The sequence below is a fragment of the Callospermophilus lateralis genome, chromosome 1 (assembly GCF_048772815.1).
Source record: "Callospermophilus lateralis isolate mCalLat2 chromosome 1, mCalLat2.hap1, whole genome shotgun sequence".
Taxonomy (NCBI): Eukaryota; Metazoa; Chordata; class Mammalia; order Rodentia; family Sciuridae; genus Callospermophilus; species Callospermophilus lateralis.
Genome location: NC_135305.1, coordinates 42798377 through 42823634, shown reverse-complemented (window position 1 = coordinate 42823634; position 25258 = coordinate 42798377). Strand labels below are relative to the sequence as shown.

Here is a 25258-nt window from a genome sequence, read left to right as displayed (position 1 = left end):
ATTGCTGTTGCTTCTTATCTGAATCTTCTGATCAATTAATAAACAGTTTTATTGCCTCACTGGGATTGACTTCAGTTCTATAAGATGTGACAGTTTTATACTGACAAATTCAGAATACACTGGGAAAGTGCTCTTCCTTTTCTGAAGCATTTCTCATTACTCTTTAAGTACAAGATCAGATGACATGTTTGAAACAAATAAAGGGCTTACAATCCTGAAATCTCTCATATCTGGAACTGCAAAGATTTTCAGCCATTGAACATCATGTACCTTGAAAAACAGGTTAACATTCATGTATTGGAAAGTGAAACTCTATACAGTATCTGGATCTTGAACGGGTAGAGTTTAAGACAGATAAGAAAAAGACGAATAATCTGTCTTATTTTTTTGCAGTGAGAATGCTAAATGTCACGGTCTAGCACAGCATGAAATCTTCCTAACAACTATGAACCGAAAGGGATTTATGGACTCAGCTGCACAGCTTTGCTTCTAACTGCACAGCCCACGCCTCATCGACTTGTGCATGATACAATGCAACCTTTCAAAATCAACAACTGCTGAGTGCTGCAGTGAGGGAAGGTGAGAGAGGAGGGAGATTCTAACATTTGAGACAATCTCTGTTTCCAGAAAATTCTAAAATGTTTACTTTGTTTTCAACCATTTCCATATGGCTTTCATGATTAGTAAAAGGTAGCACAGTGGTCAAAATTAAATGTTTTATTTGGGCTAGTTATCAACTTGCTTTCTTTACTTAAAACCCCAACTTGGCTATTTTTGAAATGAAATTGTTGCAATTTAGTTGTGCATATGAGTGTGTGTGCACGCACAACACACACACATACACAAACACACACATTGTATCTTTTTCATGGAATATGAAGAGCTCAGATTTCTAGTGTCTCAAATTGCCAAGGCTGTGTGTTTATAAAAGTATAAAATTGCATGTGGGTTTTATAAGTATACTGGACAACAACAACAAAATGTACATAAATACTACCGATTAAAATTCTTTTCTTATTCTCTTTTAGTTTATTCTCCAGATTATCAAGCTAAGGCCTGATAGTTGTGTTACATCTAACAGAAAATGATTTGGATTAAAACCCAGTCACCACTGCAAATCTTGCCCCAAACCGTAACTAAATGAAAACAGCCATGTGCTTGGGGGCCATTCTTGTTCTGACTCGCACACTTTGTTTACTTGAGCCTGAACCAGGTGACCGAGACCTTTAACTTGAATATTTCACAAGAACCATTTACTAAAGTCCAACTGTTCAACATGCAGGCAGAGAAAACACATACTGAGTCCTCACTGGTTAAGTATTTCCAAGCAAAATGTATTTGGACGAAGAAATTTTTAGAAATTTTCATAGTGCCAAATACATGCTTAAGCAAATAAGGTAACCAGAGAGTGTGTCTGCAAGGTCACGACTGACGTCCACTTCCAGAAGCTAAGTTCTCTAGCAGCAGGAGTATCCTTTGTATTTATTTTGGACTGTATGTCCCCAGAGTCTAGAAGAGAGCTGTCCATGTGGTGTGTACTCAGTACAAGTTTCTGGAGTGATTAAAGATGAAGTGGCTTATGGAAGTATAGATAACAATACAGTCATCAGTGGAAACTTTACTTCTCATTCAGGCATATTGAGACAAGACACCCAGTCACCATGAGTGTTGACCCCCTCCTTTCTTCCCATATCAACCTAAGAAACCACCTCTAGCCTCGTCTGTGATTGACACAAGGCCTCCCCCTATCATCTATGCCTTGGACAGGAAGAAGTGTGTTCTGTCTGCCCCAATATGTCTGGGATTGTCAGGTTGCATGGTTCCTTCAGCTTGGAGTTCTGGGGTATGAACAGATCTGTCTCTTTGGTGGAGGGTCATGTCTGGGCACCTGGCAGAAAGTAGGTAATGAGGAATCAGAATGGGCCACTCGGGAGGAAACAGGTCCCAGCACGAAGAAATGGGGAACAACGATGCTCATTAGCCACTGCTCTGCTATGCACATAGCATAAGGGACAGCAGCTGTCCAAAGAGAAAACCTAGCGCATGGGAAGCAAGCACTTCAACTGCAGGACACAGGGGGTGCTCCAATGCTGCCTATGGGGACAAAGCCAGGAGGGAGATGGTGCTTTGGCTGATGTGTCACAGCTAAATTAGGAAATTAAGTTTTGTATTTTTTTTCATTAGTGGGATTTGGAATTACCAAAACAAAAAACAAAAACAAACAAACAAAAAAACCCCCCCTGCATGACAGCTGATAGATATTCCTACCTTATAGACTGTAGGCAGACAGATCTCCTGAGTCCCATTGGGACATTCGTCTGATCGCACACATTGATCATGGCACCAAGCACACTGCACAAAAGGAGGGGCAGAGAGACACTGACTGCAGGACTGGAAGTGTCCACAGCCCAAGCCATTCAACGGGATCTTGGTGATCTGTGAAGAAAAGAAATAAAAAGGGCTTCCAGAGGTGTTTTTGTTGTTTAAGAACAATTAGAATACACAGAAGCTACATATAAACATTATTTTATGGAGTTTGCTAGGATAGCAAGCACTGATGTGCAAATCAGCTAATAATGGTTAATTGATTAGAATTTTTTAAAAATAAAATTCCTTCCCTCTACTGTTGGCATCTCTATAATAAAATGTAATATTGAGGAACACAAGCATTGTGATGCAATGTTAGAGATTTGATATAGTAGGGACATTTGGCCCTGTCTGAGATTATTTTAAAATATAGAAGGGAGTATTATAATTTAAGCTTCAGGAAGACACACTTGAACCCTTGGAACTCCTAAGTAAGGTTACATATCATTCTGGTATCAGGCTGCACATCCTTCTCTCAGAGAACAGAGATTACTGGCTGGAGTCAGATTCCAATGTACATTTCCAGGATTTATCTGCCTGCACTGGAGCTCTACCTTTAGGACTGTATTTCTTATTCTGTATTCATTTTTCTCATTGAGAAACTAAAGGAGAAGTACTTATTATGAAGAAGACCTCCCTTAGGTCTAATCTTCTTTGGATAAGAAATTAACTTTATTTCAGAAGTTCTCTGGAATGATCCCCCAAAAAATAACTTAATGGAGGAGATAGGAATCTAAGATGAAGAGAGAAATTATAAAGATTGAATGCTGTTGGCTAGAAGTATCCATTCAGGAAGAACCTTATCCATGGAAACTCCCTGGGGGAATAGGGCTCACCTTTTTCCCAGTGATAACCAGGGTGTAGCCATTTTGGTTTAATGGGTGCTCCACAATCACTTCTGGGGACACAGGGTGGGAATCCAGGCGAAAATTCACATGAGGGGTGGATGATACCGTTCGAGAAACAACAACCTGAGGAAAAAAAAAAGGAAACACCCTATTCCAACAAGCTATTTAAAATGTAAGTGGAAAACGTAGATGATGATTGTAATAACAGATTAGGAGAGCACAAGGGTATCTGAACTAAAGACCCAACAGTTCATCTTGCTGTAAATCAATATGACATGTTCTAATCTCCTGCCTTGATGCCAATTTATCTGAACCCCCAGGACAGACGTTTGCCTATGATCTTTTAATGGTTTCCAGGGAAGAAGATCTTCCAATCAATCAGCCAGCACCTGCAGGCAAGTCCTTACAATTGTACTGGGAACTGGAGGAGCCAAAACTCTTCCCAGAAAGAAGACACCACACATACTATAAGGATCCTGGATATTTTTAAATCTATACTCTTGATCCTTCCCATGGGGCAGTTTCCCTTGACGTAATGGTAAGAGTAGTGGACAGGAGTCTGGAAACCTGGAGCTAGTTCCAGCTTTGCTACTTTTAAGTCATATTTATAGATCTTTTGAGGTTAAAATAGGTCCCCATGCTCTTTGAAATGTATTTTTTATATACCATAGTCCCAATATGTTATTACGTGCATTATAAATAAAGTTCTACTTCTTGTCCCAGTTTTATAATAAGGCCTGATTGTTTTAACAATGCCTGGGAGATGAGGTTTGTTGATTGGTGTCATTCTTGCTTTCCAGCTACATAATTTCCACCTGCTCTGAAGCTAAAACCCAGCAATAATGAAGTTCAGACTGTGATCAACAACTACAATAACATCAGAATGATCATCTTGAATGAACAGAGATTTTTAGGAGGGTTTAGGAGTTCTGAGAGAGACCGTCACTCTTAAGTAGGCCATCCGTTTGCATATACATGAGAGTGTAGGAGGCCGAGCACAGCTTTGGGCTTGAAATCTGCTCTGTGAAAATGCCTGACATCTCTAATAATCTTTTACATTGCATCAAAAGTGCATTTGCTTGCCATGTGTATGAAATTATAGGACAAACATGGGCATCTGTGAGATTAGATTAAAGAAACTCTCCTTCTATCACAGCTTTCTCATTCAGAAAATAGGAATGAAAATTAGAGGAGTAATTAATTGTTTTGTACTCTCACAAACATGTGCGAAACATAAATGTTCTGGGGAACAGTAGTAAGTTTTTTGTTGTTGTTTGTTTGTTTTTTTTGTTTTTTTTTTTAATTTAGCACAATAAAGGAGCCAAGTAGCCTGAAACAATTAGGAAGATTTACTAAGTACCTAATTTTGTTCCCAGAGTGGACTGTTGAGAGAAACTCCCCAAGCTCATACAGAGCTCCAGAGTTGAACGTGACATTTTTGCTCTAACATTGTTTTACCTCAAACACTCAACACTTTCAAAACATCTCCATTAAAGCAGGGTGGCTATGTTTGCACAGAAGTTAAATGATGGCTCAAAGGTCACTTGGTCAGGTTGGAAAAGGATGGAAACTACTGTTATTTCCTACTGTTAGGGCCCAATAGGTATTTGTGACCTTTTCAGGCAGAGTGAAACAAAGTTCAATTACCAGTTCTCCCTCCCTCCAGGGATGGCTACAAGCAGACTCCCCAGGCCTCTATCCTCAACTATCTAGATTTCAGTTATCCATTTTGCAATCTCAGCTCCCTTTTGGTGCTCACCACTTCTCATTTTTTTTTCTACTCTCTTTCATCTCCTGCTCCATATTTCCTTGGTTGTCGCCAATCTCTTCAAACCATAAAGGGGGGAAAATATCTCCTTTTCTCATGCATAAGAGAAAAGCAACACAAAACATCAATCTGTCTTAATTCTCAGACTGTATTCCCCATTGTTATTCTGTGCTTTCCACTACACTAAAGAGTGTTCATCAGCAGGAAACTTACCATGGAGATCTGCATTCTGTGTCTGCTCCTGATTCCTTCCATGCTATTCAGACCTGCTACATACCCATCCCCTACCAGAGCCCTTGGAAATGATGTGTTGTCACAGTCCCATGATGTGTTAGGTGTGGGATTGTAGGGCCTTGTGTTAACTCCATATTTAACCTTCTTATTCTCTTTAAAATCATTTTTTGTATCTACATTAAGAAATCCCTTCTTAATGACTAGGTCATCATCTTTGATTTTATCAAATCTGAAGGCCATCCATATATTCATTTCCCAGAAAGGATTAACCTTCTCTCTTTCTGTTCATAAAAAAAGCTCTTTGCACCTCTGGACTTTGATTGATTTGTTTTCCTCCTGTCAAGAATTTTTGTCTGGAGAGCACCATATATATGTCACTGTCATAACAGGTAACCCAGCAAGGCCCTATGCTAAGTGCTTTAAAATAGAGATCTCATTGGCTCCTCACAATTAATCTGCAAAGTAGGTACTATTATTTGCCTTATAGAAAATACAAAAGAATTTCAGCTAGAAAGGACAAGAATCAAATTTCCAAGGAGCTTTATCTAATGCCTGAATCTGTGTGCTTGACCTGTTCTTAACTAAACTGCTAGGCTCTTGGCGCACCAGAGTAAATACCAATAAAAAGCTTCAACTCCGAGCTCCCAAGAGCCCTGGTGAGTTGAAGCACTAAAACAGCTTTCACAATATATTTGCCTTGCCAGTTATTCCTTGTTTTAGTAATCTAGGTTGCAGAAGTTTCGTGCGCTGAAGGATAAAGCCTCTGCATCTGCATAGTTTTTGATAGTACAGAGGAAATATTACTAGCTCAGCTATCAAAGCTCTGCTTTTAATCATGACTTGGTATAGACAAATGGGACAAACAAGAGAAGGTAGGAAGTCACGTGGAAAAGTGGGATGACCCTCTGGAATGTAGCACAGAGGTAGTTTCACACATGCGAATAGCTTCTAGTTGATCATTAGCTCTCTCTCCATGGGCACATCTACTGTCATGAAATGCCACGAATACTTTTTCTATCATTAATTCCTCACTTTCTGTTATTGCCAGAATTCTAAATAATTGAGTAACCACTTCAACTCTCAAAAGATCCCTGAAGCAATGCTTGCAAGATTCAGGAGTTCCTTTTTGTTGTCATGGAGATATTTCTAGGGACAGAACAGAATTTGGCATATCAATTTAATTCTTATGATAAATCACTTGGCAATCTCAGAACAATTACTATGAAATAGAAGACTGGCAATTACTCTACTGTGTCCATGACTAATCTTTAGTATTTAGATAACAAAACCTTTTTCCTTAATGTTCTTGAACATACAGGACTAATATATTTGGGGGGAGGGCAGGGCAAGGAAAGAATCTGAATTTACTCCATTGTTGTGGTTTTGATCTCACATAACCTCTCCCAATAAGTTATTTGTGAGAGGACATGGGGAAGAAATAAAAGTACAGAAAAAGTAAATGAAACTGCTGGGCCTATCCCTCCACATTTGTAAACCTGTACCAAATGATTTTGTGTGATATTCTACAAATACATGAAGGCCGGACAGATTTTCTTACCATATACAGAGAGTTCTATTTTTAATTAAACAGCTTAAATTCTGTTTAATTTTCTTTAAGAATGAAGAACATAATTTATCATATTTGTATGTGGTTGTCTACTCCCTCAAAAGTCTTTCTTTCTTTCTTTTAGACAGTTCAGTGGTTTTTAGTGTATTCACAGATTTGTTCAAACATCACTTCAACCAACTCTAGATTACTTTAAATACCCCCAAAAGAAATCCTAGACCCCTTAGCTATCATTTCCCAATCCCCAGACCCTCTGGACCCTGACATCACTTATCTACTTTCTATTATCATATGTAATTTTCTTATTCTAGATATTTCACATAAGTGAAATCCTACAATATGTGATCCTTTTTGTCTGTTATCTTCCACTTAGCATAATGTTTTCAAGGTTCATTCATTCTGATTTTTATTGTCAAATAACATTTCATTCTATGGATGGATCACATTATATTAATTTATTCATTACATAATAGACATTTGGGTTGTTTCTACTTTATGGCTGTTGTGACTACTGCTGCTATGAACATTCATGTATAACTTTTTGTGTGAACATGTATTTTCATCTCTCTCGGGTATATGCATCTAGGAGTAGAGTTATTGAGCCTTAAGGTAAAGGCTTTGCTTGACCTTTTAAGGTACTGCAAACTATTTCCCATAGTGGCTGCACCATCTACACCCCCACCAGCAATTTCTCATTTCTTCACACCCTCAACAACACTTGTTATTTTCCATTTTCTTGATTAGAGCTGTCCTAGAGAGTGTGAAGTGGTACTTTATTGTGGTTTTGGTTTGTGTACATCTGCCAAGTGTTTCCTTAAGTTAAGCAAGAGGAAGTTTTACCTTTGGAGGTTCACAATCTCCTTTCTAGAATGAGTACTTTGGCTTTCCCAGTTATGGAGAGCAGAGGGAGTGCAGGTGGCAGGGTAGATGGGATGGGACAGAGTGGATGAGGGTGACCTCCTGAAGGAGAGGGAGGAGCCCCTGAAAACTTCCAGAGAACAATCAGACAGAGGTTTTATAGAGTTGCTGTGGACTAAGCATGTTTTGTATCCTTTAGTATTCTTGGAGAAACTTGAGTAACTATTGGAATTTCCATCTGCATCATACTTCTTGAAGGAGACACTGGTCTGGGATAATATAACTTTATAGTTATGTTTTAACTTTATAGTTATGTTATAACTTTATAGTTATGTTGGTCTGACATACTCAGTGGTCCTTGATACATCTGAACTGGATGGCAGACTTTTTAGAAAAAACATAATGCAGTTCTTCTTCACATAGTCATCGTGGGATCAAGAAAACATGGTAGACCTCATGGTACGTGGTTCAGTCATATGGAAATGTAGATTTAAAATGTGATCAAGAAACTTCAAGAAATCTTCTGATGAATTAAGTAAATCTTTTTTATATAAGAAATAAAAACAGACAGTTCCATTTCAAGGTAAATAAAACTGAAAAGGAGCTTTTATACCATCTAGATTGATTTTTGAATGAAAAGTTAAAAAGAAGAGAGGATATGTGTTAAGGAATAAGCAAAACTCCGTTCTTCATGAAAGGTGATGCAAATGATCAGAATTTGAGTTTCAAAGAGAATAAAATATGAGTGAAGATGCAGACACCATGGGGTCACATGACCCAGTAGATTCAGGAAGTGTCTGCTTCCGTCTAGCTGCCAGTATAGACCAGACTCTGGCACAGAGTAGGTCCTTAAGGTGTATCTATTGCCTTCAGACATGAACAGATTGAAATCAGAAGCCCATAGAGGCCTTAATGAAGGCATGGGTTTAGAAGTGTTTCAGAGTTTAGAAAACCTTCAGGAGTTGAAGGTTTTTTCCAGGTATGGATTGCAATGCCTCATGCTTCTTGTCTGTTTAAAGTTTACTATTTTCTTTGGTATATGATAAGGATTGGTTTTTATTTAGAAAGAAATCAGAACATGAGGCTTAGAGCAATTTGTTTCAATCAAGGCTCGTATCTAGTTTTGTGAAACAGGAAAAAAAATGAAAAATAAGAAGTAGAAATTGCAGACTGGTATTGAAAATAGAGAACTAAAAATGGTAAGAGAAAGTACCAGGTGGTAAAAATTGAATTAAATGAACTTTTACCCCATTCTTTGCTCCTTTTGGTAAATAGACTAGTATATCCAATGGGCAAAGCAATTTTCCTCACTATTACAACACTGATGTGTATCTGCTTCAATTTTTTGAAATGAGTCAAAAGTGAGTCAAAATGAGTCAGTATTGGGTTGACTTTGTTAAAAAACCAAATAAGTTAGGGAATTTGTAAAAATTTAAAAATAATGAATAATTTCAAGTCAACATCCCATATGTGTTGATTGTAGGATTAGCTATTATCCAGAGTATATCTACCTCTGAATTTTGAACTGACTAAAGTTCAAAAACAACTGATAAACATATTTCATGTCTTACAATGTCTCTGTTCTATCCGAAAGGTAACTATGCAAGAAATTCCAGTTACTCCTTGCCACCCCAAACCAAAACAAACAAAAGCCTTGCATTTTCCTAAGGTTGCAAATATTTGTGATGTTTTAAATTTCTATGTGTGTGATAGAGTATAACATACATGTCCTTCAAAAGCATACATTAATTCATTTGAGGAGACTATACATGAACTGGACTTAATTTTTATTTATGGACATAATCCTGAAATTATTATCCTGAAATTATGAGCTCTTTTTTTGCACAAAAGAAATTTCAGAACTCATGAGCATAGAGAAATAGCCCAATACTAATAATGTTCCTTAGGGATATAATTAAGTCAATGATGTACAAATTTTAAAAAAGGCAGATGATATTTTTATCTGAGCATTTTGTAAAAGAGATGGATAAATTAACAATCCTTATAGAGAAATGGTGTTTGAGTATAAGCTTCATTCAGCTGTGTCTCTGCCTGATGTTCATAACATTGGTGAATTGATGATCTGCATCTACAAATTCTGAAATAGCAGTCATTCCAAATGTAATAACTGGCACAGGCTTCCAATGCAAAGAACTGACACAGTATGATGGTGGCCCAGAAACTAAAGGAATATAAAGAGGCCAATAGATGAATTGATTCTGCTTCCTGGAAGTGAGTAATTATTTGCAGGTTCACTGATTACTAGCATAATTATTTAAGTAATGGAATAATAGATGATTAGGACCAAAGGGTGTCTTTTTGAGCCATCCTTACCTCTTTAAGTTTCTTGCTTGAAACCCAACTAGCCCAGTTAAGAGCAGAAGAAAAAGAGGATGATGAGTAGTAACAGCAACAACAGTAACAGAATTCAGAAGAGGGGAAAAGGAGGATGGTACCAAAGAGCCTAATGGCAGACGTAATGGTGCCAGGCAGCGGGCACAGTTAGCAGCCTTCAGTGCCCATGAATGTTTGTAGAGCTGAACTTGAAACAAGTCTTGGAAGGGCCTTTCCACTCCCATTCCCTCTGATCCAGGGAGACCTGGTCTAACAGTCACACACAAATATTTTAATAGCAATGCTTTGCATTTAGAGATTAAAGGCCTTATACAAGTGCTGTTAAAAAAAATCAAGCAAGCATTGTTTTGGATGTAGATTAGACGAGGAGCTCAGAAGGGGAGACGTGGGCAATCCCTATGATTAGTCCTGTGATCTTCATGAGAATCCTGCTTCCCTCTCCCACGTAGCCATGTACATTTGCTAAGGTTGCTCAGTCTTATTCTTTTCTGTACTCCCTCCTCCCAATTTGTAAGGCCTATTCTCACTGTTTACTTAGACCATCTCAAACATTGCTTATCATATTATTTTACGTCAAGGCATCCCAAGAGAGTGATCATATAAATAAAATCTGGTTTTGAAATTTATATTGACATGGCTCAACAGATACAGAGACTCCACATGTAGACAACAGTATATTTAGACGTAACTGTACCTATATAAGTTACACATGATGAAATGTCAGGAACATGTCAGAAACGTCTTCTCTGCCATGCATATACTATTGTTAGCTAAACAATATAATTCTTTCTAATCAAATAACCACTGTGAAATACCTGATTCACTTTGCACCCAACAGCTGGGGCTGTAGCTTGTGTTCCCAGCCTGAGCTGAACACAAGCACAATAGGAAGGGCAGAAACAGCTGCAAACTCTTGGGAGAAAAAAAAAAAAAAAAATTGCAAAGCAACTTTGCCATTAGGTTTCAGGGTAGGAAGGAAGTAAAATCATTTTTCTGTTCCTTTTCATGTGTGGCAGCTGTCTTCAGAGAGGGAGAGAAAATGTTCATTCTATTTTGTAACAGAAACTCCATAGTATTTATTAAAAGTTGCCTTGTAGAACTTAGGAGGGCCACAGGTTTAGCCCTTAGTCCAGTCAAAACATTTACAGAACTTGGTGGGCAGTCACTGCTCTGAAAGATCAGGCTGGAAGGAAGTCACTGATCTTCCTCCTTAACCCAACTCCCACCCTTAACCCATCCCCCCACTATTATTTGCTGTAAACAAACTGCATTTCAGTAATGTGGAATGATTCTTCAAGTGCTTTCAGTTTATTTATATAAAATTTCAAGTGTCAGAAAAATAAATCTTCTGTGGATACCAACAGCCCTTTGTCTGTGAAGACTATTGTTACCAGAAAATGTTTTTCTCTCTTTTACTAAAACTTGACTTTTTTAAGGGCAGGTTCTGTGTCCCTGTTTCCTTTTCGTCCCTCATTCGCCTGGTAAAGAAAAGTAGGTGAGGTCTCCACACACAGTTGATGATTAAAAGTCACCTGTTTACAAAAAAATCAGTGACTTCAGTACTTTTCATAAAATAAAAATCTATTATTTCCACCTTCTGTATGGGATGCAGTTAATGGCATAAGAAGTTTCTTTTATATAAGAAGAAATCATTTGTCACAGCATTTCTGTTATAATGAGACGGACACAAGACACATTCCTTGGATTGTGTGGACTCTTATCATTAAAGCAACCTATTTAAAATGAGATTTTATTAGGACTTTAGCATCTGGAAACAGATCAGGATGCTTTTGATGTTTAAAAAAAGACCTAAAATGGTTACAGAAAACTTATTAATATGAACCTGGATTGGTGAGATAATGAACAATTTAGAAAAAAAAAGAAAAACAGAAATTAAGATAAAGGGAGACAAAGGAAAATTATGAACACATAAGGAATTCAACAGATGCTAGGTTTTATCCTTCATCTTCAAATTCTTTGGAATCTTTAAAACTATCATCAACATAAACTAAAAACACATATAAATACAAAATAATAATACCCACGTTACAAGGATAATAGATACAACCATATTTAAATGTGTTAGAGGCCATGTCTGTCCATGTGGAAGGCCTGGGCTTCCCTCCTTCAGATTTTGAGAAGTTAAGGATAGAATTAAATGGCTAAGATGGGTGAGGTGGTTAAATAAACACAATGGAATGGGATAGAGGGAGGAGAGGGAGGAATGTGAAGCTCAGGAGGGGAGATGGTGTGGAAACATTTAGAGCACAGGTTCTATGTAGTTAGTTTTGAGCTAGAAAAGTTTTATTTACATGCTGTATGACTTTGAAAACATTCCATTATGCCATTAGTACTAGAAAAACATGATTTATAGTCCTTAAAATGTGGCAATGACCAATATCTAGATTGTTATAAAGACTTCAGTAATTTTTAAAAGTAAATTTTACAAAAGAGCACAGACACTGGATGTACAGATGAGCAAATCTTAGGAAGAACTCATCGTCCTCAATTGACTACTAGAAGTCATTTGTTTGATCAGGATGTTAACTATATCAGACAATTGTGAAGTGAGCATCTTCCTTCACAAGAAATTTCTAGTGTTTGTAGAACTTCAACATTTCCATAGATGTCATTGTCATTCTGTATTCATGAATTCATATTGAAAGTGCCAATAACTATTAAAGTGGTAAAATAAATCCAACACTAGAGCATTTTAATGTCTGGAGAGTGCTATGATTCTTGTAGCTAGGAAACACAGTGACTTCAATCAAGCCTGAAATGTAGACTTTTATTGTATGGAAATACTGTTGCTCGTCATTAAAAGCATTTAATAAAATGCATTTTTTTAAAAAGTATTTTAACTTCTTTGTGTCTGATCCCATAATTTTGCAGAATCAGGAGAGCCTCAATTACAATAGGATTTTGATGATAGTGTGTCTTCCCGACTCCTGCCAACACTTCTCAATGATGTGAATGTTTCTTCTGATGGAGACACACGGTTCACACAATAGCTCTCCTTTGATCCGCTGCTTCCCTTGGAATAGGAAAACATCTCCTGGAAGTGCTTTAATTGTTTCATTTTTACTTTCCAATCATGTGATAGAAGTTATGAATGGAAAAAAAAAAAACCACCAAACCATTCCAGACATGAAAATTAAAGCAACCACGTTCAAAGTGAAAGCTTCAAAAACTTAACAAAACTAGGCCATACACTTCATAAAAAGTGGACCAGACTTCTTTGTTTGGCTTTTGGCCTGTGTCCTGAGCTTCTGCTGTGAATTGCACTTCACAGTATTTGCAAATTCCTTACTACAAAACCAAAACAAACTAATTACATAGTATCAAATAAAAGAGACCCTCTGAAAGCCCTTACCTGCATGAAGCGACCCTCTGACGTCCCAAGATTAGCAATGGTGAGGTTTCCTTTAATGAAGGTAGATATAGATGTTAAGAGCACTTGGTTGAATTGGCCCATGAATAAGTCAATGCGCGGCAAAGGTGTGGTAAACTCAGTTCGATATTCATCACTGCGCACTTCACAGCCTGATGAATTTCTCAGGAGCATCTGGAATAAAATATGATTATTGAATTAATTACAGTGCAGATGAAAACAAGCTGGTAAAGAAACTTCTCAGTGTGTCTTTTCATAGCTTGGAAGGGAATGGCAAAGATAACAGCACAAGTAGAAAAATGGCCCCACACTGGCATAAATATTTCTACTGACCAATAGAGCTCCAATTTTACTAGGCATGGTTTGTGTATATACAGACTTCAAAACTGGAGGCAAACCTTACCTTCACAGTTTGCACAGTGGTTGGATATGTGCATATGTAAAGAAGGAACTTAGCAGACTCTATTAAAAGAAAAACAAAACTTTAAATGTCTCAGCCCTTGCCATAAAGGTAATGCTTCTAGCAGGCAAGTCCTATGAGATGAATTGCAAATGGAATAACAATTGATTGTAGAATCATACTGTGATATTACATTTTAAAATGTGTGCCTCTATGCATTTTGTGCAGAGGTGGTGGGCAGTGGCGGTTAGTAGATAATTCATGGGTAGGCAGCAGTACACAGACCCAAGTGCTTGCAACAAATCCTGATCTCAAATGCTTATGTGCTTTATATAATACCTATAATCTCTCTGTGTTCAGAAATTCACATCATCTGTTTCTTTCCCCATGTGTAAAACACACAGTATTACAGAAATAGTTCCTAGCTTACAGAACTGTTGCAAAGACTAAATGAACTAATTTATATAAATCTCTTACAACAGAACTCAGCATATAGGATCTTGGGTGAGTCATCACTGGGCAAAAGTTGAAAAAAAACAAAAGAGCTGTGCATTAAATGTATCAGTAACTAGCTTGCCAAGACAACTACGGTCTGGTAACTATCTTTTAGGTTCAACCTCAAGGGGAAGGATTTTTTTAAAATGTTGTTTAGTAGTATGTGACAATTATATACTGAGAAGATCCTTCCTTCTGCTTCAGTCTGTTGTTGTTTTTTTTTTTGTTTTTTTTTTTTTTTTTTTTAATTTAATGGTGCTGGGGATTGAACCCAGGGCCTTGTGCATACTAAGCATGTGAGTTACCACTGAATCACCACCAAGTCCCAGCCCTAGGCACTCAGTCTGTAGTAATTCTCCTTTGCTGGACCATCTGCACCTGGCTATCAATGTCAGGATTTCTCAAGGCTCTAACAGGGCTGTTTCTCCACTTTTCATAGTAAATCCTGACAATTTCTGTGATGTCTATTATGCAGACACATGTCTATTATTCATGGACACATGCTTTTGTGTTTCCACTCTCATGTATCAAGAGATTTCAGTCTCAAAATAACTAATACTCTGCTTGCCTGATTATATATTACACACCCCAGCAATATATTACATATATCCTTCAAGGCACATGAGTTGGAAATTCAAGTGCCATCCCTGATTCCTACTGTTTTTTTTTTTTTTTCTTTTTTAGCCCCCCATATACAGTCCATCTTCAATTCCCATCACTTCTAAATATCTTCTGGACCTCCCTTGGGCTTTTCTCTCTCCATCACCACCATCTTCATCAAGGTCACCCACCCTTTTCTGGGACCACAACTAGTGGGTTGCTAACTAGACCCACCAAATCCACCATCACCCTCATCAGGGATCTCTTTTCAACACTCTAACAGGATTCTTGTAAGAATGTGAATCTAACCATGTTCCTCTCTATCTAAAACACTTAATGCTTTCCCATTGCTTTTAGGATAGAAGAAACTATTTTTGACATGTTGGATGTGGGTGGTATCATCTGGCCACTACTCAGCTTCTCCAGGTCTGTGTTCTCCGTGCACCAGGGAGGGGTCCTTCCTTCCTTTCTCCAGGTGTCCTCCCATTAAACGCTTTGGCCTAGGTAGGCTGTTTCCTCTGCCTGGATTTCTGTCTCCACCTCCATTCACCTTGTGAACTCCTATATACCTCCTTCAGACCTTAGCTTATCACCACTCCCTCAGGATGCCTGCCCTGATGCCAATATCAAGTTCCAGTGTTCCTATTATTAGACTCTCACAATACCTTTTGCCTAAGCATCATAGACAGCACAGCATAGCTGTAAGATAGCTATAGCTGCAATTTCAATTTGCTTATGCAATTGTAAGATAATGTGAGCCTTCTCCTGTGATAGTTCTCTGCAGTTAGAGACTGCATTTTCACCACTGTACTGTTGGCAGTAACGAAACACCACATATAATAGGCATCTAGTAAATATCAATTGAATGAATCAACAAATAAGTGAATCAATTATAGGTAGACGGGGATGAGTGTGGAGACATGAACCAGTATTATTTAAGTCATTTTTTTTTCTGGGATAAGCGTAGTTAAAAGTTTATGAAGGACAAATAAAGAGTACAAGGCTCCTGACTATCTTGATGAGATGGCTAGGAATTAGTAAACCTCTCATCATCATCTGCCCCAGGTTCCAAGCCTCTCATTAAGGAAAAGGAGGATCTTGGAACAAATAGAAAGTTCATTTTTACACATCACTGTATGTAGCTACCAATCCAGGAAAATGAATGTTGTTTGATAACAACCACAAAATTATCATAGCATATTTCAATCAATGTGTTTAAGAACAACAACAAAAAATTATTCTTCTATATGATGACCTTACTCCTTAAGGTCAACCATCTGTCACATGAAATGGAAAGTTCCTATATCTATTGATTTTTATGGTTAAAAGCTACCTAAAAAGCTCTATTTCATGTACCAACAATTATTTCTTCATTTTAAATGGTAATAAATTATTAAATAGAGTCTTAGAGATGTTAAACTTACTGTCTCTTGGAAATAGTACAATGTTTTAGTTTTAGATATTTATTTTGCTCTATTAATGAGTGCTATTTCACTATTTAATTAGAAGCTTTTCCTCACTAAAATACTATAGATTACTCTGAGGAGTAGCAGATAACTGGGATGAAATCCTGGCAACTCAATAGCAATCGATTAATTGATAATTAAGTTTCTATTGGTGACCAATTGTCCATGTTAAAAGAGCCAAGGGAAGATGCTTAAAGAAACAGAGACCAATTTCAAAGATAAGGTCATTGGAAGTGCTCCATTGCAGAGGCCACTGCTCTTCAGGGTCAGCTTCTGTGGCTCTTTCGTTCCTTCTTTTGTTAATGATCGTTGTCTTTCTTTATTCTTATGTGGCATCCTGGGAACTTTAAAGTCTCAAACTTGACCGGAGGTATGGTGCTACTTGAGCTGTTGAATTCACTGGGATATAAAAACAATTTGCTGTGGATGGACTCTTCTTTGATCATAAATGATTCCTGTCCTCCTTTCTATCAATGGGAGGACAGGAACTGTCTTATCCTCTGTATCCCTGTACCCTGTACCATGCCTAATATAAGTAGATTTTCAATGACACTTGCTAAGAAATAAATGCATCTACAAAGCCAGCAGAGATCCTCCTCCTACCCAGTTTACTTTGCAGTTGCCTTGCTGATGGGCAGCAGGGGAATGGAGGTGAGAAGACCTCTAAGAACCCCTCAGTGTCTGCAAACCCGCAGGAACTTGCTGACCATTTTTTAGATGAAGAGAGAGCAATATAACCAGGGCTTTGGCCTCTACACACCTGTTTCCACACATGAAAGGCATAAATGTAGAATTCTGCATTAGAGTTAATGCAATATTTATATTGTGCACTTCAAGGTTTCCCTTCAGGAAATAGAGAGGTCCCTAAATAGTACCACTTCAAGGACTGATAGGATTGAGTCGTGCTCTATTGCCCACTAACAAAATTCCTTAGTATGGAGACATTGCACAATGTTGGAATAGCATCTACAGAACTTATTAATCTTGAAAAATTGTGCAACTGAAGCTAAAAAACAAACATGATTTCAAGTACAAATGGCATTCAAATTTCATAAGCCAGAGGATCCTGACCTTTTTCTTTTTTCATTTCCTCATAACAGAGATCTACAGGGGGACCCGTGGGAACACTGGTGCTAGGAAAAAGTAACATTCTAGCATTAGCTATAGAAAAGGGGGCTGTCCTTGTCTCTTCCTGCTGAGAATCCTGATCAACTCAATGACTGGGGTCATGGTGGCACGAACTGACTTAGAGAGCTGCATGCTGTCCTTGCACTTTAACAGGGAGCCTTGGTTGAAGTTCTCACATTGTAAACGTATAGCAGTGTGCAACTGCGATTCTCAGCCTCACTCACTGTCCCTTAAAGACACATCCTCACTTGTGCAAGGAGGATGCGATTGTTTAATGTCAGCACTTTACACACAGTTCCTGGGGCCCAGTTGAAAGAGGAACTACTCACCTGCTGCCAGGGATCTCCTACCTATGTGTGCTTTCTTGAAAGCCAGTTTGTGTTGTACTTTGGGATATGAGTGAGCATAGCTGGCAGGAAGCAGCTCTCTGGGATAGGAGCTGCTTTGGGAAGTGCAGAAGTCTACAGAGAAGGTTTCACACCAGCTGCAGGAGGGAGCCAGAATGACTCTCCCCATACTAACAAAGGGAGGAAGACGGAAGGAAGGAAGGAAGGAAGGAAGGAAGAAAGGAAGGGAGGGAGGAAATCAGTCTTTACCTTGCACACACAATGTGCCAGGCACTGAGCTGGGCATTTTCATACCTCACAGCAGCCCTGTGAGGTTTTACACACTCAGGGTAGCTGAGGGTTCTGCCACAATGCACAGTTCACATTGGAACAGGTGCCTGAATACAGTTCTCTCTGATTCTCAAGTTCATAAACTTCATTTGTTATTATTGTTTTCTGGGCAATGTTCTGAGACTTACATAACTTGAAAATGGAAAAGACCCTCAAGATCATCTTATACTGGGGCTATAGCTCAGTACTAGAGTGGCTGGCCTAGCATGTGCGAGGACCTGGGTTCAATCTCCAGCATAATAAAACAAAAATCCCCTCCAAAACATGAAAATATCACTTTATAGCAGTCCCTTAAGTCTGAAACTAATCATTATTTTCTATATAATAGCAGAGAGACAATCACTTACCTTTTGGGATGTATCAATCACTGTGGCTTTCAATTCTAGCTCTCTTTGTTATTTATTCTGATTAATGAACATGACCATGTGTGCATTCAGGTAACTTTGGAATTTCATTCCTCACCACTTTTTTTTTCCTCTAGTATTTCCTACTCCAACCACTTGTGAAGTCCTGTTGAACTCTGTCCAGTGTAGCTCCGGGGCAGGTCCTAGCCGTGCCTATGCCCCTGCCCAGAATAGGTGTTTCCTCACTGGCCCTTTTGTCTTTTATCTCTTCTGCCTTGAAGCTGTCCTGAACTATCACTTCCTTTTTCAAAATCTTAATTGCTTCCCAGAGGCCTGTAGAGAAATCCAAACTTCTTAGAATAGCATTCAACTTATCTCCTTTTGTTATTTTGAGGCTCAAGGTCAAGGTGCCACCTGGGACCCAGATGAATCTCAGAGTGGTTATCCTGACCAAGACCCTTCAGAGTCCTGGATTCCTGCATACTTTCCACTAGCACTGGCACCCATTCCTTACTCTTGTAAAAATGAAGTCTGTGCTCTCCTAAAATCTCTCTTGATGGAGTCTTTTGAATGACAGAGGTGATGTGTTTTATTGCACAGGGAAAGGATATAGTAGCAAAGAATAAGGCTTAATTATGTAAGAGTACAGGAAGATACTAAGAGTAATTATGTAAGAGTACAGGAAGATACTAAGTACTACTTAAGTCAAGAGGGGAAAAAATATACGGAAAAACCCACATTAAACCAATACGTTTTTTAGGCACACACATCATGTGTAATGTAACAACAGGCAAGGAAAGATGAACACACAATTCACAATCATTTACCCACTCTCTGGGAGGGAGAGGGATATTACTGGGACACAGAGGGAGCTTCAAAGGCATTGGTAATGTTTTCTTTCTTAAGTCTGGTGGTAAATACATGAGTACTGGTTTTATTTTTCACACAACACACACATACATATATGTATGCAAATATAGTCCATAATTCTTTATATATATATATATATATATATATATATATATATATATATATATATAAAGCATATAATAATAAGATAAAATTTAAAAGAAAACAATGAATAGGAAATGAGGAAGTGGAGCAAGCCTACCAAGAACTTTCTCCTTGCCAACTTCTTGATGTCCTAAGCAGTTTTGAAACATTGTCCTGGCTGAGCTCCCAATAATAATATTAAATAACATTGGTATACTGGATTATGGTTTTCAAAGTACCTGATCTCATTTGATCCTGTCAACACATGTGTAATTTGGGTTTGTTAGGATCATCATAATTCTACAGATAAAGAAACTGAGATTCAGAGTGTTGAACCAGTATATATTAGAGCTTGAATTCTAGTTGTTGATTTCAAGTCCTATATTCCTTTCACTGAGTCATACTTATTATTCACAAGCTCCTACAGGATATCTGAGGCAAAATCACATTCTATGGATGGCTTAAGGATCTGATAAAAAAGAAGAATGGTCACTTCTATGGATAGGACTGGAGCTATCCCAGCAATGCTTTGCTGAGCTGCATGGCCTTGGGCAAACCACAGCACCTTGGTTTTATTTTACTGATTTTAATAAACATTCATTTCTAGTATTTACAGGCAGACACTGCTCGAAGCACTTTACAAATATTAATCACCCAGTCTCATAGTAACACACTTAGGGGGAAACCAAAGCATTGAGTTGCTCACATGGCCTGCAGACATCAGGACCCAGGGTCTTCCAGCAGCCTAGCTGAATGTTTTTTATCCACAAAGGGAAAGCCTGAGCCAATTGATTTCAAATTTCTACGGATGGCTTCCCAAAGCTTCCCCTCCAGAGTTACCAAACTGCCATCAGCCAACTGTCAGACTAAAGCTGACAATCACTGTCCTCTCACCAACTTGGGCTGCCCCCAAATCCAAGTACATTCTGGATTCTATAAGAAGCTCTTTAAAAGAATTTAATTCTTCAAAGCCTAGCCTCTTCTAAAACAATTACATGACTCTGAGAGCCAATGGTAAACATGGTTTTACTTTTTAAAAAATGTATTACAGTTTTGCTTCCTTTCCCAAAGCCTTACATAATGTCATAATTATAGGAATTACTCTATAATTTGTAAGCCTTGATACATTAATTAATTTAGTCTTTATAGTCTTTCTTTACCATTTCATGAGTAGTTGCCATATATTTTTTACCTGACTCAGCCCATACAGCTTTTTTTTTTATAAAAAGAAATTAAAGTACTATATACCTCAATATATTTGATTCAAAATGTTTCCCCTAATTAACACTATGATGTATGCAGTGAATGTGTAATTACATTTAATTCAGTATAATTAAGGATGTGATATATTTAAAATAGTGATTCTTGTAATTGATCTATAGGACAGATTTAGCTCATCTGTAGATAATTTAAATCAGCCTTGCAGATAAATTTTTAAAACTGTACTACCTTGTAAAATCATTGCCAGTTCACTCACAGCAGCTCTTTTCCCTCTTGACCATGACTAAATTAAAATAAGTACTGTAATATAAACCTTATCCATAATCCAACTTTGTACAAATTCCAGATACACAGAGTAATGATTTTTTGGGAGAAGCACATTTCAGAATGGAAAGTCCCCTTTTCCTTAGAGCTTTTCATATAGTTAGCTAAAATCTGAACTGCTTCTGTTTCAGGAATTTCACTTAGTTTATTTCCCTAGATGTCATTCACGTGTTCTCTACTGTTTATAAGTAGGAGTCTACAGCTGTATCACCCTGAATGAGCCTGATCTCTTCTGTTTATTAAGCAGGTGTTATGGTTTAGATATGAGGTATCTCCCCAAAGCTCATGTGTGAGACAATGCTAGACAGCTTAGAGGTGAAATTATTGGGTTACGAAAGCTTTAACCTATTCAGTGCATTAATCCACTGATAGGGGTTAACTGGGTGGTAGCTGCAGGCAGATAAATTGTGGCTGGAGGAGGTGGATCCCTGGGGTTGTACCTTTGGGGTATATGGTTTGTTCCTGAAGAGTGGAGCTCTCTTTGTCTCTCTCTGCCTCCTGGTGCCATGTCCTGAGCTGCTTTTCTTACCACACCTTTTTACCATGATGTTCTCCCTCACCTTAGGCCCACAGCAACAGAGTCAGCATCTATGGGCCAAGACTTCTGAAACTGTGAGTCCCAAAATAAACTTTTCCTCCTCTGAAATTGTTCTTGTCAGGTCTTTTGGTCATAGCAGCGAAAAAGCTGACTTAACCAGTAGGACTGGGAGGGGGTCAGTGTGGAGCTGACTGTAAGCAGGGCATGGAGGTTTGAACTTCAATGACTGCTTATATTAGGTATAGACATATTTTAACTCCTGTCATCTACTTGAATGTCTAAGCTGTTGACATTGAAGCCCATATTCTCTGGTCAACGTAACAGAGTCACCTTTCAGGAAGAAAAGGTCATTCATGGAAGGCTCTTTGGGTCATTAATGCAAGGCTGGCCTGTTAAAGGATATTATGATCCAACCCAAAGAACTGGACCATTGACTTGCCTGGGTGAAGTTATCCTTCCTTGTGACTTCAACAGAGCCCTGGTACATGCCTACCTGAGCCCTCCATTAGAATTCCAGCAAGAGAGCAAAGCTGGGGAGTAGAGTTAAAGGGAAGGTTGGTTGTGTCTTGTCAGGAAGAAAGGACATCCTCTTTTGTATGTACAGCTCAGACGGCCACAAATATAGCCAGGCTCCTGGCCAGCCAGCTGCTGCTCAACACTGGTGATTCATGAGGTGATGAGTGCCACAGACACTCTGCCCTCTCCGTCTCCTGGCATTCTCTTTCCTGAGGACCAGCCCTGTCTCCACAACTGCCTGCAGGCATCTTTGAATATGACACTGCTGACATTCAAAGCCATCCTATTTCTTTCAGAGCTCCCATTTTTATATGGCGCCTCTAGGTTTGAGGTCCCAGTCATCTTCGATTCTTCCTTTCTCTTTGTTGTTCCTCTCTGTGCAAAATTGATTCTTATATATTTTTCTATTGACTGAAAAGAAGTCTCTTTCTTGGTCTCCTACAATCTAATTTACTTGACTCTAGAATCTTCTTCCACACGTTCACCTTTATGACTTTTTAGTGTAATGCTCCCGAAACACCTCAGCACATCCCATAGCAATCACAGGAGTCTAATGGAGAAGCGCCAGGATTCGGGAGTGGCTGGGCCATCATTAGCTGTGCACACGGGAATACTCAGTTCTCTAAGCCACAGTTCTTCACTTGTGAAGGGGAAAACACATACCTATGTACCTTTTTAACAGAATTGCTTTGGATTTTAAGTTAAATATATCCAATATCAGGAACATGTTAAATAGTTACTGTTTTCATTTAGTCATTCAGAAATGTTTACAGAGACCCATAGTAAGTTGAATAGTATTCTCTCAAAATTCACGTCTCCTGGAACTTCAGAATGTAACCTTATTTGGAAATGGGCTTCCTTTGATATATAGTTGTGGATCTTAAAATGAAATCATCCTGGATATTATGTGGGTCCTGAGCCAAATAACTGTTGTCCTCATACAAAGAAGAGAGGCCACATAGAAAAACGCACAGGAGACGGCCATGTGAGGATGGAGAATGGAGTGAGGCTGCTGTGCCTGAACAGCCCTGGGGCAGCACAACTGCAACAACCAAGGAAAGATGTCTCCTTGAGCCTCACTTTGAGTTTGACTTCTAGCCTCCAGAACTGTGAGGATAAATTTCTTTCTTTCTTTCTTTCTTTTTTTTTTTTCCAGTCATTAAGTTTGTGGTAATTTGTTATGGCAGCTCTAGGAAACCAACACAGAATCATCAGACACTATTCTAGGTGCTGGGAGGATATGGCCTTAAAGAAAAAAAAAAAAAAAAGACTAAGTTTCTAACCTTATGCAACTTAAACAGTTGTTATTATTATTGTTGCTAATATTATTGTTCTTGGTCTAGTGACTCTTCATAATGTTTATTAAAGACAAAGTTCAAAATTCTAATTATGTAGGTCAACAGGCCTTAGTTTCTTCATCTGGAAGAAACACTCATACCTATCATACAGAATTATGGTTTGTAAATAGGTCATCCATAGTTCTTCAAAACTTGTGGCCCTGTTATCTGTCTACTGATTTCTTGTATTTTATTTCTTCCTCTTTTTAAAAAAATTTTTAAAGTGGTGGGGATTGAACTTAGGGTCTTGTACATGCTAAGCATATGCTTTACCACTGAGTTATGCCCTCAGCCCAGTTTTTCATTATCTAAAGCACACTTTTAAAAAAGACCACAAATATGTTAGTCTTTGAGGGGCTATGACATATTTTACTTTGTCTGTGTATGTTTAACCCTTTCAAAGGGTAAAAATCATTCTTAACTTGCTGAATATATAAAAAATGGCACAGTTTGCCAGACCGAGCAAATACTTGTATTATGCTTCAGCCTAAAGGTACTATGCACATAGGGAGACATGAGAACAGTACAGAAAACAGCAAATAACATGAAGTACAAACTATCCAGTTGATGAGTAAGTTCTGAAAACCCCATACAGGAAGTTAAGTGCTATAGATGAGGAAGAGTAAAATCATGAGGCTCCAGCAGCTCATGGTGGAGGTGGAAGTTGAGCCAAGTCTTAACAGAGTTGTATTAACAAGGAAAGAAGTGAAAATAATCTTAGAGCAGAATATATTTTATGTACACATGTGTATGCATACATACATGCATGTGTACAAATGTATGCATATGTAGATAAATGTATATTCTCTCTTTTTAAGGTATCATTAGGATCCAAAGACTCAGAATTCTACAATGACATGGGCTTTGGAATTTGAAGTGTTAAAACTTTTTCTTCTTTATCATCATCTCCTAAGGTGAATCAGATGCAAAACAGACCGAACCCATGTGGTTTTGGTTAGCAGTCTTCATTTTGCCCTTCCATCATAGCCCAGAGTGACAGTGATTCACAAAAAGTTGTTCAAGTGAGAAGATTTTTAATGCTGAGTGCAAAGAGGTTTTCTGCTTTTCTCTATTTAGTTAACGGAAACCAAATTTTAATGCACTTACTCATTGAAGTATAAGAGCTATTCAGAAGACACAACACCAGTGACCCTGTACTAACCAAAGGGAAGCAATTCTTGCTGAAGGTTTAAGAGCCATGATCTGTTTATGTGCCTAATGGTGTTGTGCTCAATAGGAACGGGCTGATAAATGCCTAGTGGAGGCCCAGGACAGGTGAAAGATGGATGAAACCAGAGTCCTTCAATCGTGTCCCAGTATATTGTTTAAGGCCATGGCTATATTCTAGCCTGCCGTTAATCCATCTGTCATTAGTTCTTATCCCTCCTTTCCATCTTACATCGTAGAGTGAGATTCTTATCTTCTTCCCTTGTTTTTAACCAGAACTGTTTATTGGAAACCTCCTTCCGTGGGCAGGGTGGTCAAGGTCTCTGAGATCCTGACCTGGTTCTCTTTTCATCTCACAGCATCAGGGCAAGCTCGAGAAATTTTCTCTGTACAAAGCATGTGCTCGGTGCCTATGAACTTGTGCCACTGCAGGCGACAATCCAGTGGCCATGGGAATGGTGGTATGGATAAAGACATTTGCTCTTAACTTCTTTTCCTTAACCTGTGTATCATTTTCAACCTGAAGCGATAGATTTTCAGCCAGTGGTAAAAATCTGTAGATTCCAAATGCAAACCTCAAGGTAGGTCACCTTGATTGGTACCACTGCTTGAACAACATCCATCAGAAGGTGTTGCCTAAAGTTCCTCTTACAGGCAGTATTAT

The 25258-nt window shown here is 38.3% G+C and overlaps 1 protein-coding gene across 1 annotated transcript in view; it reads right to left on the bottom strand.

Annotated features, from left to right (window-relative positions):
• Met (MET proto-oncogene, receptor tyrosine kinase) overlaps nt 1-25258 on the bottom strand; it is a 108999-nt gene that overhangs the window by 42008 nt on the left and 41733 nt on the right. Inside the window, exons 3-5 of the mRNA XM_076834151.2 lie at nt 13371-13562; nt 3204-3338; nt 2269-2436 (exon numbers count right to left, since the gene is read on the bottom strand). Of these exons, the coding sequence (XP_076690266.1) occupies nt 2269-2436; nt 3204-3338; nt 13371-13562 (495 nt within the window). The remainder of the gene's footprint in view (nt 1-2268; nt 2437-3203; nt 3339-13370; nt 13563-25258) is intronic.